Source organism: Dromiciops gliroides, chromosome 3, assembly GCF_019393635.1.
Source record: "Dromiciops gliroides isolate mDroGli1 chromosome 3, mDroGli1.pri, whole genome shotgun sequence".
NCBI classification, from domain to species: Eukaryota; Metazoa; Chordata; class Mammalia; order Microbiotheria; family Microbiotheriidae; genus Dromiciops; species Dromiciops gliroides.
The window spans coordinates 253,121,000-253,139,584 of NC_057863.1; the positions used below are offsets into that span (position 1 = coordinate 253,121,000).

The 18,585-nt window shown below is 38.4% G+C and overlaps 1 protein-coding gene across 1 annotated transcript; it reads left to right on the plus strand.

Annotated features, from left to right (window-relative positions):
* Positions 1-886: 886 nt before the first annotated feature.
* PDCL3 (phosducin like 3) lies at positions 887-17,643 on the plus strand. The gene is made up of 6 exons (XM_043995382.1): positions 887-1,017; positions 6,336-6,465; positions 10,041-10,131; positions 10,726-10,869; positions 11,796-12,004; positions 17,248-17,643. Exons 1-6 carry the CDS (start codon positions 1,012-1,014, stop codon positions 17,388-17,390), a joined length of 723 nt encoding a protein of 240 aa, XP_043851317.1. The 5' UTR covers positions 887-1,011; the 3' UTR covers positions 17,391-17,643.
* The last annotated feature ends 942 nt before the right edge of the window (positions 17,644-18,585 follow it).

The window sequence follows — 18,585 nt, forward strand, 5'->3', positions numbered from 1 at the left end:
CATCTGTGTATCCATTAGTAATTAGAAGCACCTTGTAAATGTTTTGCAGGAACCTTCGAGTACCTAGGCACTTACAGGATTTAAAACTAGGAAGGACCCTAGAAATAATTTCGGACAACTCCTTCATTTTATATACGGGAAACCGCAAGCTTAAAGAAAGTAAAGGAAAAGAAAGTCATAGATAAAAGGACTGGATTAGAACTCATGTCTAACTGCAAATCCAGTGCTTTCCCCACCAAGGTACATTGCTACATTCGTTTAACAAAGATTTATTTAGTACCCGACTGGGTGCTGAGCATTGCACTGAGCACTAGGGCAGATACAAGTTTGGATACTCGAGTTGCTGCCCTCATGGAGTTTACAGTCAGGTAGGGAAAAACGCATACATAGCGCCCCCTGCGGGAGTTTCAAAGGAATGGAGTGATTCTTAAGCATCCACTGAGAAATGGATTCGTTTGCCTCCCTCCCCAGATATCCGACACAACTAAGATGAGTAAGGAGGTTAAAGCGCATAAATGGCTCTCCGCCTACTCTCTCAATTCCCGGTCCATCGTAGGGCTCTTCCGCAGAGCGCTTCAGCCCTTATAAGGAAGTCCTGCAGCCTGGGGGGTAGGGCAGCAGCTACAAACGCGAGGCAACAATTCGCGAGATCTAAGTAAAAGCCAGGGCGTTGTGCGCATAACCTCAATACGAAATCACGCCCTCCCGGAGTTCTGCGCATGACCCAAACAATGACGCCGACGCACCGGGTGTTCTGCGCATGACCTAAAAACTCTCTGGGTGTGCTGTGAGCATGCTCGCTAGACGCTTCCTTTACTGACCAAACAGAGGCGGTCTTGATGCCGGCTGGCTAATTTAGGGAGTGCAGCTGCTGGAGGCGTGGTGGGAGCCCGGGATGGGATGGGATGGGTTGGGTTGGTTTTGCGCCTGCGCGGTCACAGCTGAGGGCTGAGGGCAAACTGGGATTGAGGAGAAGATTTCTCTGATCTAACTGAGGGCTTTGGCGACGAGATGCAGGTGAGGGGAGGGAGGGAGGAAGAGAAGCCAGACGACCCCCGATCCCGGGCTCCCCTGTGCAGAGGTTTGACCAGGATGGCCGTCGGGGCACGCGGCTGTGGGTGCGGCCTCGAGAAGGCTGCGGGGCGTGGCGCAGGGCGCAGTGTGGGAATGTGCAACTGCTAGTGCTGTTAATAAAGCCTAAAATACCGGCACCTCTGGTTTAATATTATTATTATCATTATTCTTATTTACTGCTTCTAGAAGGAGCTAGGTGCACATTGCGGTAGCCCGCTAGACCAGGAGTTAGGAATACGCGAGTTCAAATGCAGCCTCCAGCACTTAGTACATGTGTGACCCTGGGTCAGGCACTTCACCAGGGCCTCAAGGTTCCCCATCAGTAAAATGAACATAATTGATTTTTAATTTAGTTTCTCATTACATGTAAAAATAAGATGGAGACAATTGGAAAGCAAGCGTTTAAAGCGCTATAGAAGTGCTCCCTAGACTGATTATTTTGGGATTCCGGAAAGCAATGATGGTTAAAAAAAAAAAAAGTTGGGGTTCAAGTCCTTCTGTCAGTATGTGACCCTGGCCAAGTCATTTAACCTCTAAAACTGGTTCTCTACTTGGGGGTCCAAGAAGGTAAAAACTTTTTTTTTTGATAACTATTTCAGTATAATTGGTTTAATTTGAATCTCTTAACTTTAACATTTTATCTCAAAAGAATTGATTTCATTTGTATTCCTCTGACCTTTGATGTATTTTAAAATATTATTCTGAGAAGGGGCACCAGGACTGTTTAAGGTCCATGACACATAAAAACTCTGGTCTAAAACTCTTTATTTGCAGAGAAGGTGGTGACCAGAATTATTAGAGATAATTTTCTCACTTATACAATTGAAATCATAGTTTCCCCAGCTGTCATTTGAGTTGAAAAGCTTTTGCCCTAAATCCTTTGCCTTAAATGTCATAAATTTTATTATCTGTGCCCCATTTGGGAGAAACTGCATAATGCTGTTGACAACAAGCAAAGTGAAACTTGAAGCAATTAACGATATTAATATAACATTAGTAATAATAGCAGCTAGCATTACAGTTATTGTAAAGTGTGCGGGTAGCTTTGCAAACACCTCTGTTCTCATGGACAAAGTACATATACAAAGTAATAAGATAGGGGAGAATCCCAACACTGGCCCCGCTGAGAAAGGCCTCTTGTAAGAAATGGCCCATGAGCTGTGCTTTGAAAGAAGCCTTAAGGTTTGCAAAGCACTTTACACATATCTCCTTTTATCCTCATAGCAATCCTGGGGAGGTAGTACTATTATTCTCTATTTTAAGATGGGGAAATTGAGGCAGGCAATGGTTAAGTGACTTGCCCAGTGTCTTACAACTAGTAACTGAGGCCAACTCTATTGTACCACCTAGCCGCTTGTCTGGTTATCTTAGGGATTATTCTTTTCATTTGGGAAAAAATAAAAAACAAAACTAGATTAATTATATTGGATCATTTAGCTCATGAGAGGTAGCATAACAGAGAACTGTTCTCAGAGCCAGAAAGACTTGGGTTCAAGTTCTGTCTCTGACACTGACTTGTGTGGTTTCTCAATGTGCTCCCTGGAAATTCTTAAAAATAATAAAAATTTTTAAAAATCAGAGAATAAACTGATCTGCCTTACTCATCTGGGAATTACTCATATCCCCAAAATCACATGCTAAGATCCTGTCCCTGCCTTACATTAAATCATATATTTAGAGCTAGAAGGGACTTTTGAGAAGGTATCTAATCCATCTTCTTTTTACAGATGACCAAACTGATCCTTATAGATTTTGCACAAGGTTACAGAGAAAAGTGACAGAAGTAGGTTTTGAACCTAGGTCTTCTAACCATAAATCCTGGGGTTTTTCCACAGGATCCCCGTTTTCTTGCAGTTTATTAACTGAAGGTAGCGTATAAAGCTGAATTTTTCTAATCTAAAAGTTTAACTCAAACTGATTCAGACAGAGTTGATGTAATCTTAACTTGAGAGATCTCTGGATTTTTGTTGTTGGACTCATTTTTTAAACACTATGGAAGCTTTACTTTGCTGGGAACTTGGAGGGATACATAATGTATGTTTGATCAACAAGCATTTAAGAGCCCTCTGTTCCACTGTTCTAGGGATAAAGATACAAGAAAGAGAGAGAGAGAGAGAGAGAGAAAGAAAAAGAAAAGAAACTTCTATTCCCAAGGAGATTGCTCAAAAGTGAATACAAAGTAACAAGAGGGGAAGAATGCCAATAACTGGGGCCATCATTAAAGGCATCTTGTAAGAAATGGCGCCTGAGCCGTGCTCTGAAGGAATCAGGATTCCGAGAGAAGAAGTGAAGGGGGAGTTGCCTTCTATTTGTCCCAGAGATGGGCATGGGAACATCTAGCAGGCCATTTTGACCAAAATGGAGTGGATGTGACACTAGAAAAAAGTAGGTGGGAATCACATTGTGGAGAGCTTTAAGTACCAGGTTGAAGAGATTTTATTTTATTCTAGTGTTATAGGGAGTTTTTGAGTGTGTAGGGCATGGGGTGTTAATATATTCCCTCTATGTTTTAGAAATATATATTCGTTGCCCTGAAGGAGATGAACGCGGAGAAAAGGTAGAGTGGAGGCAGATAGACCATTAGGAAGTTATTGTAATGCTTTGAGGCAGATGTGATGATGGCCTGCCCTGAGGTAGAAGCAGAGTGAATGAAAAGGTATGCATGTGGGAAAAATTGTTGAGATAGGAATGAAACTTGTTGGTGATTGGATATGGAGGTTGAGGGAGAGAAAAATTAAGGATGACTCCAAGATTGTGAACCTGGGCTTTGGAAGTAAGGTGGTACCCTAACCAGAAATGGAGAAGTTTGGAGGAGGTTTGGGTTGGGGGGGGGGGGTAGGGAGTGAGCTATAGTCTTTCTAGACATCTGGAGTTTGAGTTTACTATGAGGCGTCCAGGTGGGAGGCGTCCAGCAGGCAGTTGTCAATGTCGGACTAGAAATCAGGAGATTCAGGTATGTTGTTGTTCAGTTTTTTTAGTCATGTCTGATTCTTAATGACTCCAATTGGGGTTTTCCTTGTCAAAGATACTGGAGTGGTTTGCCCATTTCTTCTTGAGCTCATTTTCCGAGATGAGTAACTGAGGCAAACAGTGTCATTTTGGTTTGTCCAGGGTCCCATAGCTAGTGTCCTGAGGCTGGATTTGAATTTTATGAAGATGAGTCTTCCTGATTCCAAGCCCACTGCTCTACTCCTGGTGCCACCCAACTGCCAGGTGCCCAAATGTTTTTCCTGAGCACAGATCTGAACGTGTCATTCCCCTATAGCAATAACCTCTGTGCCTGTCTTTTTAGGGTCAGAATATAAATTCCTGTTTGGCATTTGAGTCCTTCACAAACTGCATTTAAAGCCTTCACTTATTATTTTTTTTTTTAGTGAGGCAATTGGGGTTAAGTGACTTGCCCAGGGTCACACAGCTAGTAAGTGTGTGTTAAGTGTCTGATGCCAGATTTGAACTCAGGTACTCCTGACTCCAGGGCCGGTGCTCTATCCACTGCACCACCTAGCTGTCCCCCCAACTTACTTTTGAAACCTTTTATTTCTCTTAATATACTCTATGGTCTAGCCGAACTGGCCTTCTTTCTCTTCCTCATATACAACATTATATCAGCTGTCTGTGCTTTTTCCTGGACTGGCACCCAAGACTGAAATGTGTTCCCTATTCACTTTAGTCTCGTAGAATCCCTACTTCCCTTCAAAGCTAAGCTCAAGTACCATCTTTTTTACTCTATCCCCTGTCTCCCCCAGTGACCTCTGAATGCCTTCCCCTTAAGGAATTACTTAGTTTTTCTTCTTTATGTACTATTTATTCACATGTTCCATCATGTTTTTATATTCATGACAGCTTGTAAGCTTCTCAAGAGGAGGGACTGTTCTTTTTCTATCTTTGTATTGATATCCCTAGCACCTAGAACAGTGCCTGGCACAGATTGGCTAAATAAACAACCCTGAATATAGCCCTTTGCTGATCATCCTCAGACTTTTTCTATCTTGATACCACTTTGGGCATCTGTCTAAATTTTGAGTACCAATTTTGGGTATGGGTGATGTTTGTTTTGTTTTTTGCAGGGCAATAAGAGTTAAGTGACTTGCCCAGGGTCACACAGCTAGTAAGTGTCAAGTGTCTGAGGTCAGATTTGAATTCAGGTCCTTCTGAATCCAGGGCTGGTGCTTTATCCACTGCACCAACTAGCTGCCCCATGGGTGATGTTTTTATGGGAAGAGAAGTATCATTTAATGAGTACTTAAAATTCCATGGACTTAAGTGATATTAATGCAAAAAAAAATCATGAAAATGTTAAAAAAAAAAATGCATAGGTGAGCAGTGAGAAGTTTAGAATGTTTGTCAAGTTAATGCTTAAACAGAATTTTAAAAATTACATGGACTTCCAGGGAGATTTCTAGTTAAATTTCTAACCAAAATTAAAAAATAAACCAAGACTTTTATATGATCCTCCTAAAGTTACAGCCCTATAAGCATTCTTTAAAAGAGCATGAAATTAGATTGTAAATCAGTACCTGTTCTAGGGCATCTTTGATATATCTTGACAGGATACCCTCTAGACTTCTGAATCATTCTGTTTGCTTCTCAGAATTGAGGATTTCTTTAAAACAGATTTTTCTAACTGCTGGCACACCTTTACTTTCATATCATTTCTAGGCTTCCATGCTTTGCATATAATGTGTATATACACACATGAATTAAATTGTAATTCTTTAATCTTAAACTGAAGACTTTTTTTTTTTTTAGTGAGGGCAATTGGGGTAAGTGACTTGCCCAGGGTCACACAGCTAGTAAGGGTTAAGTGGTCTGAGGCTGTATTTGAAACTCAGGTACTCCTGAATCCAGGGCTGGTGCTTTATCTACTGTACCACCTAGCTGCCCTGGAGACCATTTTTGAGTTAAGCAGATCGTATAAAATGATTCTTCTACAGTCCCACTAGGCTATACCACATGCTTCCCAACCATATATCCACTGTTTTATTATTTATAAGTAACATGCCATTTTGATGTTAGGAGAAGGGAAGAGCGTAATAGCCAAACAAGAGAAGGGTTGGGAGCAAAAGCACTGAGAGGCATTACAGACTTTCCCAAAAGGATGGGGAGTAGCATTAAGGCTTAACCAAAAAGAATCCATCACCAGTCTATTATCCTGTATTGTAAACCATCCCTGCCTCCCTGTCCCTACTTTGAGAATCACAACAGTGGGCTTTCTGTTGAACTTGATGTCTCTAAAGTCATCCTTGATCTTAATGCTTTAGGACCCCAATGCAGACACCGAGTGGAATGACATCCTGCGCAAGAAGGGTATATTGCCCCCAAAGGAGAGTTTGGAAGATCTGGAAAAGAAGAGGGAAGAAGAAGAGAGGCACATCCTTCAGCAATCAGTCGGTGAGTTCAATTCATTTCCTTGATTATTCTTTATATATCTAGATTGGTGGGCTTAATTTAAAAAAAAAAATCAAGCATTTGTTATGTTGGAAAGAGTCTTAGATTAAAATGGTCATGAGACTTTAGTTCTAGTACAAGTTCTGCCTCAAATCAGCTCTCTGGGCCTTGGTTTGCTCATTTGTAAACTTGTGGGGGTAGGGATAGGTTGTACCAAATGATTTCTAATATTCTTTACGCTTAAGAAGAATATTAACTTGACATTTCTGTAAACCAAGAAGGACAGAAAAGAGATTCTATATGGAATATGAATTTTTATTATGGATGACTTGTGTATTTTTAAAGTTTATAATAAATTCTTGTAAATTGTCCTGTTTGCCTTTCTCCTTCTGACCTTCCTTTTCTTCTGTGCATTTTGGGGGGGGAGGGGTTGGCAGTGGGGGTTAAGTGACTTGCCCAGGATCACACAGCTAGCAAGTGTTAAGTGTCAAGTGTCTGAGGCCGGATTTGAACTCAGGTCCTCCTGAATCCAGGGCCAATGCTCTCTATCCACTGCTCCACCTAGCTGCCCCCACTTCTGTGCATTTAAAAAAAATGTTTCAAGGACAATCTTCTTTTATTTTCTCTTCTATTTTGACCTCACTATCACTAACCCAGTGTTCCCAATTAAAAAACCAAAAAAAAACTCCGTCATACAAATAAGCACCATGAAGAAAACAAATCTATTTTTGTCCAGAAATGTATGTCTCAATCTGCATCGCTAGTCCATGACCTTCTTTCAGGAGGTGGGTTTTGTCACTCCTCTGGAATCATGGTTGGTCGCTACATGGATCAGAGTTCTTGGGTTTTCCAGGGTTGTTTTTCTTCACAATGTTGTAATCATTATATAAATTATCATCCTGATTTTGCTCGTTTCTCTCTTTATCATTTCATATACATTTCCCTTAGTTTCTCTGACTCCATCCCTTTTTAAATTTCTTATGGTTTAGCAATATTCTATTCTATTAATATAGTATAGTTTATAAGCCATTCTCCAGTTGATGGGCATCCATTTTTTTTCCAGTTCTTTGCTATAACAAAAGGTGCTACTAAGAACATTTTTTACATATGAATCCTTTCTCTCTTTTTTTTTCTTTTTGGGGTACATGCCTGGTAGTAGGAAGCAACTAGGTGAAAAGAGCAGCGAATGGAATACTGCCTTGGGGTCAGGAAGGCCAATGTTCAAATGCAGCTGCAGACATTTACTAGCTGTATGATCCTAGACAAGTGGTTTAACCTTGGCCTGCCTCAGCTCCCTCATCTATAAAATGAAGATAGTGTCACCTGCTTCCCACGGTTATTATTAGGATAGAATTCGATACTTTGCAAATATTAATGAGCTATATAAATGCTAGCTATTAGTGTAGAAACATTGCTGGGTATAAGAATGTACCATTTAGGGGGTGGCTAGGTGGCGCAGTGGATAAAGCACCGGCCCTGGATTCAGGAGGACCTGAGTTCAAATCCGGCCTCAGACACTTGACAACTTGACAGTTACTAGCTGTGTGACCCTGGGCAAGTCACTTAACCCCCATTGCCCTGCAAAAAAAAAAAAAAAAAGAATGTACCATTTAGTGACCGAACACAATTTCAAATTGCTTTTCAGAATGTTTGGACCAGTTCTGCATTTCACTAATTGTGCATTAAGATGTTATCTTTCCACACCCCCTTTATCCCTTTGATTCTGTGGCTCCTTGTGCAGATAAATATGTGGGTAGAGCTTACAATTTCATATGGTCATTTAAAAAAAAAAACAGTCTCTTTGCTTTTGGTTAGTTTTTCATTTGAATTTTTTGGCGGAAGAACTTCTAATGCATTTGCTTGTGGTATTTATTAGCAATTTGATTGATTAATTGATCAGTTGATTGAGGCCCAGAAAGCTAAGTGACATGAACTGAGTCACAAAGTTAGTATGTGTCAGAATCAAGAATTGAGCTGTATTTTTAAAAACTGATCTCCCATTCTTGCGTAAATCACCAGATGATTTCTCAGATTCCTTAGAGATCTATAACTTTTAAGTCTGAGATGTCCTATTCCTAAATTTTTTGAAATTGAGTCAGGAAGACTAAATTTCATTCTGGGCACTCCTTACTGATGTCTTTCTTTATTCAGTCTAATTCAGCAAACATTTTTAGAGTGTCTCTTATGTTCAAGGCACAGGGTAAGGCACTAGGGATTGAAAAGCAAACATCTGTACAAGTAAGTAAATATAAAGTAGTTTCAGAAGAAAGACAGTTCTAATAACTAGAGGGATCAAGGAGGGCCTGGTGTAAGAGAAGGGACCTGAGCTGTATTTGAAGGAGGCTGGGATTCTAGTGAGTATAATTGAAGAAGGAATGCATTTTCGATGTGGGGGGGCTTATGGAAGCAGGAGATCAGGTAGGATTCATGTATGGGGATTATCTGGCAGACCAGTGTGACCTGAACAGAGTGCATGAAGGATAGGGTAGTAAGATGAAATAAGATTCGAAAAGTAGATGGAGATCTATTATGGTTCCAGAGAAAAAATTTAAAAAGAACTTCCCTCCTTTCTGTGGAGATGTGGGTGGATGAGTGGATGGGGGACTCTGGACATAGAATGTGACTTATGCTATCTGATAGGGTCACTATCAGTTGGTTTTGCTTAACTGTTTTCCTTTGTTAGAAGGGAAGGCTCATTTGATGTTGATGGGGGGTGGTGGGGTGGAGTGATGAGGCATATATCCCTAAATGACAGCAGTGTAAAAACCATAAGTTATTTAAGCAGGGAGTCATTGAAGATTCTTGAGGTGGGGAATGGCGTGATCAAGTCTGTGTTTTAGGGATATCGGTTTGGCAGCTCTGTGGAAGACGTATTATAGGAGAAACTGGAGACATGGAGACCAGCTACAAAGCTATTGCAGTAGTCCAGGCCAAATGCAACTAGGTCCTGACCTGAATTGTAATAGACACTTCATGAGAGGAGAGAGGGCATGGATAGGTTTGAGAGATGTTATAGAGGGAGTATTGGCAAGACCTGATAACTACTTGTTTATGGGGATTGAGGGAAAAGGAAGAGTCAAAGATATCTTTAAGGTTGTGAACCTGGGTGATTGGCACCCTCAACAGAAATGGAAAAGTTGCATCAGGGAAGTAGAGTGGAATATGATTTCTTCTTTTAGACATTCAAGATGCCCATGGAAATGTTCTGCAGACATTTGGTAAGATGAGAATAAATTAGGGGAACCTAGGTGGCACAGTGGATAAAGCACCAGCCTTGGATTTGGGAGGACCAGAATTCAAATCCGGCCTCAGACACTTGATACTTACTAGCTGTGTGACCCTGGGCAAGTCACTTAACCCTCATTGTCCTGCCCCATCCCCCCCCCCCCAAAAAGATGGGAATAAATCATTTCAGTTCTACTCAGTCTTTTCAGGTTTAAAAATTAAATATTGTATTTAATTTTTGGCTTTTTGGGTGTTGATAAAAGTGAGTGAGCACATTGCTTTGGGGAAGAAGGGAAGAATATACTTTGCATCGGTTTTTCAATTTTACCTACTCCTAATATGATTCATTTCAGTGAAGACATATGAAGATATGACTTTGGAAGAACTAGAAGAAAATGAAGATGACTTTAATGAGGAAGATGAGCGTGCTATTGAAATGTACAGGTTAGATATGTGGGAGCTATTTGGTCTTTTTGCATAGTAATGAAACGTATGTCCTTCCTTTGAGAAAGTAACTCACTGGATGAGATAACATTTAGAAAGAATTATAATTAAATTACTCCATGGCAGAATACTCTTTTTTTTAATGGGACAAATAAAACCAGACTCCTTGCACATCATTAATGAAAACTGATGTACAAAACCAGTTCCAATGTAAGGTTACTTTGTTATACATACAGTGAAGTCACATTTTACATGGAGGCCAGGATCTAAGGTTGGCAATTTAGAATCTAGTTTATGTTTAAGAGGATACCAGTGGTGAAAATTTTGTATAGTCAAAATTACCTTCAGCATAGAATCCTTTAAATTGCCCATAAAGTACAGTCTTAGTCACTGTGGAATGACTCCTCATTGAGTGGAGTGGTGGGCACTCTGCCCTATTTATGGTGGAGTCTTGCCACCTCGAGTGGTGGGTACTTGTGCTATATAAATCATTGGGGATTTTTTTTTTAACTGAGCATATATAAGTGAATTCTAATAAGTTAAATTTGAATATGGTGAATGTCATGTTTTTGTCTTCTCCCTTCTATGTTACAGGCAACAAAGGCTTGCAGAATGGAAAGCAACTCAACTAAAGAACAAATTTGGAGAAGTTTTGGAGATATCAGGGAAAGATTATGTTGAAGAAGTTACCAAAGCTGGCAAAGGCTTGTGGGTCATCTTGCACCTTTACAAACAAGGGTAAGCCAATCTTATGCTTTCTTAAAAGTATTTCTTTATTTTTGAGGCTTTGACTAGGCATTTTAGATTTCCTTGATCAGTAGCTAAGCTAAGATTTTTTGGTTAATAGTTGTGAGGTTTTTAAGGCTTATTAGTGTTAACCTATTGATTCTTGTTTTACTAAGTGAATTTCGTGAACCTTTATGTTATGAAAAATATTGAGTTCTTTTTGAATTAAATATTTATTTAAAATAGATTTCATATTTATCATAATTATGGCCTGGCAATTTTTTTCCTACTAGCTAAAATTGAGACCTTTTCTTTTATTGAAAAATTTGGGGGGCAGCTAGCTGGCATAGTGTATAAAGAACTGGCCCTGGTTTCAGGAGGACCTGAGTTCAAATAATAATTGACATTGTAATTCTCAGCTATGTCTGCCATCTTATATATCTCTACATGTTCCCATGCCTATTAGATGTTCTTCCAAAAGTAGTCATGAAATCATATTAACAGCAGAAAATGTTTGCCTACCCACCACATACATTCTAGATTCTGAATGTTTTATCAGGTTTTGTTTAAAAAAGAGAAGGATAAGTGCCTTTTACATTAAAATTATGTTACTTAATTGTGTTATTTACTAGGTAGAATAAAATTAGATCTTGTGTATAAACTCTGCTTTCCCTAACTTACTTAGCATTTCAGTATGTACTCTTTTTATTGCAAGAACTTCTCTTTACTTTTATGTATTAATCTATTAAATTGGCTTCCTGAAAAATATGTGGTAGGAGAAGCAATTTTAAAAATTGAATTGTGAGAAGTAAAATAATATTTTAAATTGATCTTAGCCAGCAGAGAATTCAAGCTACTGGGTTGGGAAAATGAAAATACTTTATTTGATTTTTCCACATTGTAGTATTGGCTTTCTTTCTTGGTTTTCTATTTTACAGAATCCCTCTATGTACACTTATAAACCAGCACTTTAGTGGGCTTGCAAGAAAGTTTCCTGATGTGAAATTTATCAAGTCTATTTCAACAACTTGCATACCCAACTATCCCGATAGGAATCTGCCCACAATATTTGTCTACCTTGAAGGTGATATAAAGGCTCAGTTTATTGGCCCTCTAGTGTTTGGTGGCATGAACCTGACAAGGGATGGTAAGTAGTTATAATCTGAAAGAAGAGAAATTCCTATGTAAGATCTGCAAGGCTGTGGGTCCCACAATCATAATAATATATAATAATAATAATAATAATTGGATATAGATATAGATATAATACAGTAGTGTAGCTCAGTTCACATTTCTCTTAATACATATTTGAGAGGCAAGAAGCAAATGTAGTGTTTTGATCAATGATCAAGAAAACATTTATGGCTGATGTATTTTATTTGTCTTTGGTTGCCCATTAACCTTGGGTGGTGGGGGTATTTTTTTTAAAGGTTGCATTGCTAAAAAATCAGCTGCTATCAAATCCTTGATGTTTTTGTTAACATAAGAATTTTTAGTGATAATCAACAAGATTTTATTAAGGTCTACTGATTTAGGTAGGTACTATGTTAGTTATAGGGCTTAGACCTGTGATTTCATTGGTAGAGGGACTTCACAGGGGAGGTAACTCTGCCTAACATTTCAGGTTGAATCTTATCTGCAACTTATGGTCTCAGAAAATTGCCTAGCTATATAGAGAAAGAGAAACTGTTCCTGTTTTCAAGGAGCTTATATTCTATCAGGGGAGAGAATGTGCACACACACACATGTATGCATGTGTGTATGTATATATGTGTATATACATGTATATTTTATATATATAATCACACAAAGAGATATGAGGTATTCTTTGTATATGCTTATTTTTATTAATATACATGTATATATACATATATATGTGTGTGTGTGTGTATGTCTATGTATATATAAACACATAAAGAGATACAAGGTAATATTGGGAGAAGGAATAGACACCAAAAGCTGGGAGAACTAGGAAAGTTCCCTCTCATCTAGGGAAGGAACTTGAGCTATCTGAACTTTGAAGGAAACCAGGAATTCTAAGAGGCAGAGGTAATGAGGGTATTATAAAAGAAATGGGCTGTCTCTCTCAGACCAAGATGCATTCTAGGCATGGAGACAGGAGATGGAGTGTTGTTTGTGAAGGAAAGCAAGGAGACTAGTTTGATTAGACCACAGAGTCCATGGAGGAGAATAATGTGCAGTAAGGCTGGAAGGGTGGGATGAGGCCAGATTGTGAAGGATTTTAAGTATTATTACATAAGTTATTTCTCCTGATCTTCATAATGTGGGAAGTGATTGTTTGTAACCAATATCTTGGAGGTGCAGTCCCTTGTGAGGAATGGTTATTTGCACTCAGTATCTTGGAGATTCAGTCCTGACTTCCCCAGTCCTTACTTCCCCCATTCCAAAGTCCTTTTTGAAAAGATAAAGTCTACTCTGCTTGGTCCTGGTCCATTTATAAACCTCTAGGAATCTTGATAAGATTTATTCATAAAGACTGACCCTTCTAAATTCTTGTTAGGGCCATCAAACTTTGGTCTGGAGTGAAGATTCCCATTGTGTCCTGTTAAGGAGATAGACCTTTTGTTTAGCTAGAAAGGCCTCTCCTCAGATGAGGGGCTATTCACTTGTTTGTAAGAGGATATGCATTCTTTGAATAGTTAGCCCAAGGTTGGGTGGTGTTCTGCAATCAGCTCTTCATTTTAATATAGCCTACCTCAAAATTAAGTTGACCAATCAGAAGTGATCAGGCAGCCCTCAGGAACACCTCCCCTTTGAAGGGCATTTAAAATGCCCCCTGCCATTGGGGGTTCTTTGGTCTGAGAGAGATGGCCACTGACCATCCTTTTGTTAATAACCTTCTGGCCTATTAATAAAATGATTAAATTACCTAGAAACTGTGTCTCATAGTTTTTATTTTTTTATTTTTTGGTGAGGCAGTTGGGGTTAAGTGACTTGCCCAAGGTCACACAGCTAGTAAGTGTTAAGTGTCTGAGGCCGGATTTGAACTCAGGTCCTCCTGAATCCAGGGCCGGTGCTCTATGCACTGCACCACTTAGCTGCCCCGTGTCTCATGTTTTTTAATTGTCACAGTAACAACCATGGGAGGTAATTGCTATTATTATGTCCATTTTGCAGATGAGAAAACTGAGGTAGACAGAAGAAGTTAGATGATTTGCTCAGGGTCACACAACTCATTTGCCACCTAACTGCTACTTAGCCGTTTGGTTTTAATTGTCAGACAGAGGAGCTTCTATTTGATCCTGTAGGCAATAGGAAAACACTGGAGTTTCTTGAGCAGGGAAAGGAAACGGCTCAGACCTTTGCTTGAAAAATCACTTTGGTGGTTATCTGGAGAATAGGGTGTAGTGAGGAGAGGATCGAGGCAAGGAGACCAATTAGACTATGGTAATATTTCAAACTGGAGATAACGAGTGCCTAAGTCAGGGTGGTGACTGTGAATGGAAAGAGGGGCTTATATGTGAAAGAGGTTACGGAAATAAAAATGACAGTTGGCCACTGATAAGATACGTGGGGTGAGTGAGAGTGAAGAGTTGGGGATGACTGAGGTTATAAGCCTGGAGAACTGGAAGAATAGTGGTTCCTTTGATAGAAATAGAGAGTTGAGAAGAAGATTAAGAGGATTGAGGAAGGATGTAGAAGAAGATGAGTTCTGGTTTAGACATGTTGAGTTTGACATGTCTATAGGACAACTAGTTTCAAATGTCCAGTGGGAAGTTGGCTGGATATGTAGGTGTGGCTGTCATCTGCATAGATGATAAATTCACTTTTGGGGGAGACCAAAGAGAGAAAAACTGAGGGGGGGGGTGGTGGTGGTGAGAAAGAAGTGGGGGGAGACTGAGACAGGGACACTAGACTTTTATCACATTCTAATTACTGACAAAATCCTGCCAGATGTTATTCTTTTTTTTTTTTTTTTTACATGCAACAAACATTTATTTTATTTTCCATTTACATGTAAGGGTAGTTTTCAACATTCATTTTCACAAGATTTAGAGTTCCAAATTTTTCTCCCTCCCTCCCTCCCTTTCCTCCCCCCTCCACAAGATCGCAATCAGGTTATATATGTACAATCCACAAGTGTTCTTTTTATCAGTTCTTTCTATAGGGGTGCATAGTAAGCTTCCTCATTAGTTCCTTGGGATTGTCTTGGATCATTGCACTGCTGAGAGTAGTTAAGTCATTCACTATTACTCATTGAACAATATTGCTGTCACTATGCACAGTGTCCTCCCAGCTCTGCTCACTTCACTATACATCGATGTTCATTAGTCTTTCAAGGTTTTTCGGGGATCATCCTGTTTGTCATTTCCTGTAGCACAAGACCATTCCACTACAATCATATAGCACAGCTTTTTCCATCATTCCTCAATTGATGGACATTCCCTTGATTCTCAATTCTTAGCCTCCACCAAGAGTTGCTATAAATATTTTTTTGTACAATTTTTCCCCCTTTTCTCTTTTTCATGATTACTATTATTAACTGTTTCCCTTCCATCCTATTCCCTTCCCCATGATATTTATTCTATTATCCGTCTTCTTTCATCCTATCACTCCTCAAAAGGGATTTGCTTCTGTCTGTCCCCTCCTCCACTCTGCCCTTCCTTCTTTTGCCCCTCTCTCTTTATCCCCTTCCCCTCCTATTTTCCTGCTGGGTTAGAGAGATTACTCCACCCAATTGAGTGTGTACATTATTCCCTCCTTGAGCCAGTTCTAATGAGATTGAGGTCTTTGAGCCAATTTTGATGAGTGTTAGGCTCATTTACTGCCCAGATTAAATAGATTACTCCACCCAATTGGACAGATGTTATTCTTAATGCTAACAATCTCACATCATATTTTATTGAGCATATAGTATTCATATTTTTACATATATAAGGACTGAGATAGGGAGTGGAACTATGCTTTCATTGGTATAGGGAACACCACAGTGAGCATTGTCCTTCTGCCACTGGAGGTTAGCTTGTTCTCTGCAACTTATAGTCTTAGAGAGTTGCCTAGAATACTGAAAGTTTAAGTGACTTACTATAAGTCCCACAACCAGTATGTATCAGAGGCAGAGTTTGAACCCAGATCTCTTGACTTTGAAGTCAGTTCTCTGTCCACTGTGGCCGGCTGGTTGACTTTTTTATAGACTATATTATTTATTTAATAGCACCAGAACTATAAAGATTGAAGACTACATAGCTTTTTATTTTTCCTAAGCCTTTGACATGAAGAAGAATGGAATTTGAGGTAATATCTAAGGTCTTAATTTCAAATGTGGTAGAATTTGGGGGTTGGTAAATTTTGGCCAATGAGATTCTTCACTGGGATAAGATGACTTGGGTGTCTTACAGACATGGTTAATTTCTAATTAAATAGGTGTGATGTAGCAAGGCACCTCTTCTGCCAAAAGGCTGTTCAGTAAAGTGCAGATCTTTCAGCTCTACCCAAGTTAATAGCTATAGCAGCCTTTTATGAAATAACGGTAAAGAATCTCAGATTTTAAATGAGGCTTTATGTATTATGACATCATATTATTCTAAGATCTGATTTGAGCTTCCATAATCACCTAGGTACTTAGAACTGAAAATATTGATTAAAGCACTCTGTAGAGATTAAAAAATGAGTTTAGTCATGCAGTGTCAGTACTTTATTAGTGTATCACCACATTAATTCACTTTGAAGACTGACTGAACCAGAAATCCAGACTATTTTGTTCTAATTTTGTGTATAGAAACATAGAATAGATTCTGCCTGGATTTTTCCCTCTACAGTAGAAAAATAAATCATTTAGTTTTGCTACAGGAAGGCCCACCACCACATGTAGAACTCAATCTAATTATAAATCTGAGTGAAAAAATAGTAACTGTAGCTTCAGTAACCAGTTTCTCCATTTTTTAATTGAATTTTTGAGTTACCATTGAATGGAGTTAGTCATCATGCAGTTTAGTCATCTGTATGACATAGTTTTCTATTTCCCCCTCTTCCCTTTTATACTAAGTTCAGTGACTTACTTGAAATCAAGAAAATATGAAGTTTGATAATTTTTTGTCTAACTGGAATTAGATTTAAAGATTGCCAGCAAGGTTGAAGAAATTAATTCTTTTGTTGTATAGAATTATTGTCTGTTTTTTTCTTCCTGTGAAGTTATTCAATCTAAGAAACTATTAAGCCTAGAAAATATTTTATTTTATATTTTTATTTGCATATAGATTTGAATCAGTATCATTTTTTTCCTTATTAGTTGTAATTTTTTAAAAAAATACAGTGCCTTTCTGCTAAGGCTAGCTGTGGTTTCCATGTGGGAAATTCTTTACATACTTGAATGAACTACCTCAGGAAGTAAATAGATTCATTTGCCTTTTCCCCTCTTTTATCATACAGAACTGGAGTGGAAACTTTCTGAATCTGGAGCAATAAAAACGGATCTGGAAGAAAATCCTAAGAAACAGATTGAAGATAAATTGATGTCCTCAGTCAGGTGCTCTCTCCCAACAAAGAAGGACAGTGATTCAGAGGATGACTAATTTCCTTATTTTTGTATTCCTTCTCTGAACTTTCTTGGAATGATGAACATATCTAGAATTTTTTAAACTTAAAAAACAGAAATAAAATCTTTTTATTAAAAAAAATTTTTTTTAACCTTTTAAAAATCAAGCTCAAAATTTATCATGTTTCAGGAATAATGGATGCTGGATATCTTATTACATCTTTAAGAACAATGACAATGGTACATGAGGTTTTTAAAAAATAAATGACAAATTAATATATTGTGGTAAATAACTTCAATTTATTTCTCACTTATGTTTTATAGAAGATATAACTAGATATGCAATTTTTCCATCTAACTATGCTATAAAATTAATTTAGGGAATTTTTTTTCTCTTTATGAATAAATCACACAGAACATTTTATCTATTGGATTTTGTGAACACACTATGGATTATTTGTTTTCTTTACTGTTTGTAACAAGTTAGAACCCTAAAGATTTGACCTTTATAAGAATATATGACACTTTCCTCTAGACTGAGGTCTTTGGTCTAAAAACTGTAGCTTATTGTGCAATTTTTGTTGCCAGACAAATATGGTTTTTGACCTGCATGCTCTTGCTTATACATACTCAGAACAATATTGTTGGGAGTTTTTTTATCTCTAGACATTCACTGAATTGAAGTTCTCCTCAGCATTTCACATAATCACAGAATTAAATGGAAGCAAGAAATTGAACAAAGAGACTTTAGCAGTGTATGGTATACCCATGATAACTAAAGATTAGAAAAACGTTTCCTTTTTCATTCAGTCCTCAAAAATATAATTGTTATTACAAGTTTGAACCTTAAAATAAGAATGAAATTGGGTAATGAGCCTGGAGTTTTTCCTGTTTATACCAGAAGGTTCTTTTTACTCACTTAAATGAAAAATATTTCATTAGAAGAGTTATAAGCAGTTATGACTCATTTTCTTTGTAAGATTATATGTCAGTTAGAGTGTTTGTATTTTTATATGAACGAGTACATATTTAATAAATTTGTACATTTTTATAGCATAATAGATTTTAAACCCTTCCCACCCACCCCCATTTTACAAATGACAAAGGTACAGGGAGGGGAAGGTCACATGGGTGGCCCACTGGCAGAGCCAAGATTCAAGTCCACATCACCTGACTTCAGATTTGGAGATCATTCTTCTGTATGTCCCTTTGTATCTTTATACATTAGCAGC

Bases quoted from the DNA above. Each gene is read 5' to 3' on its own strand.
- PDCL3 (XM_043995382.1), top strand. The intron at 6,466-10,040 runs GTGAGTTCAATT...GATTCATTTCAG, and splicing joins CATCCTTCAGCAATCAGTCG to TGAAGACATATGAAGATATG. The intron at 10,870-11,795 runs GTAAGCCAATCT...TCTATTTTACAG, and splicing joins TTGCACCTTTACAAACAAGG to AATCCCTCTATGTACACTTA.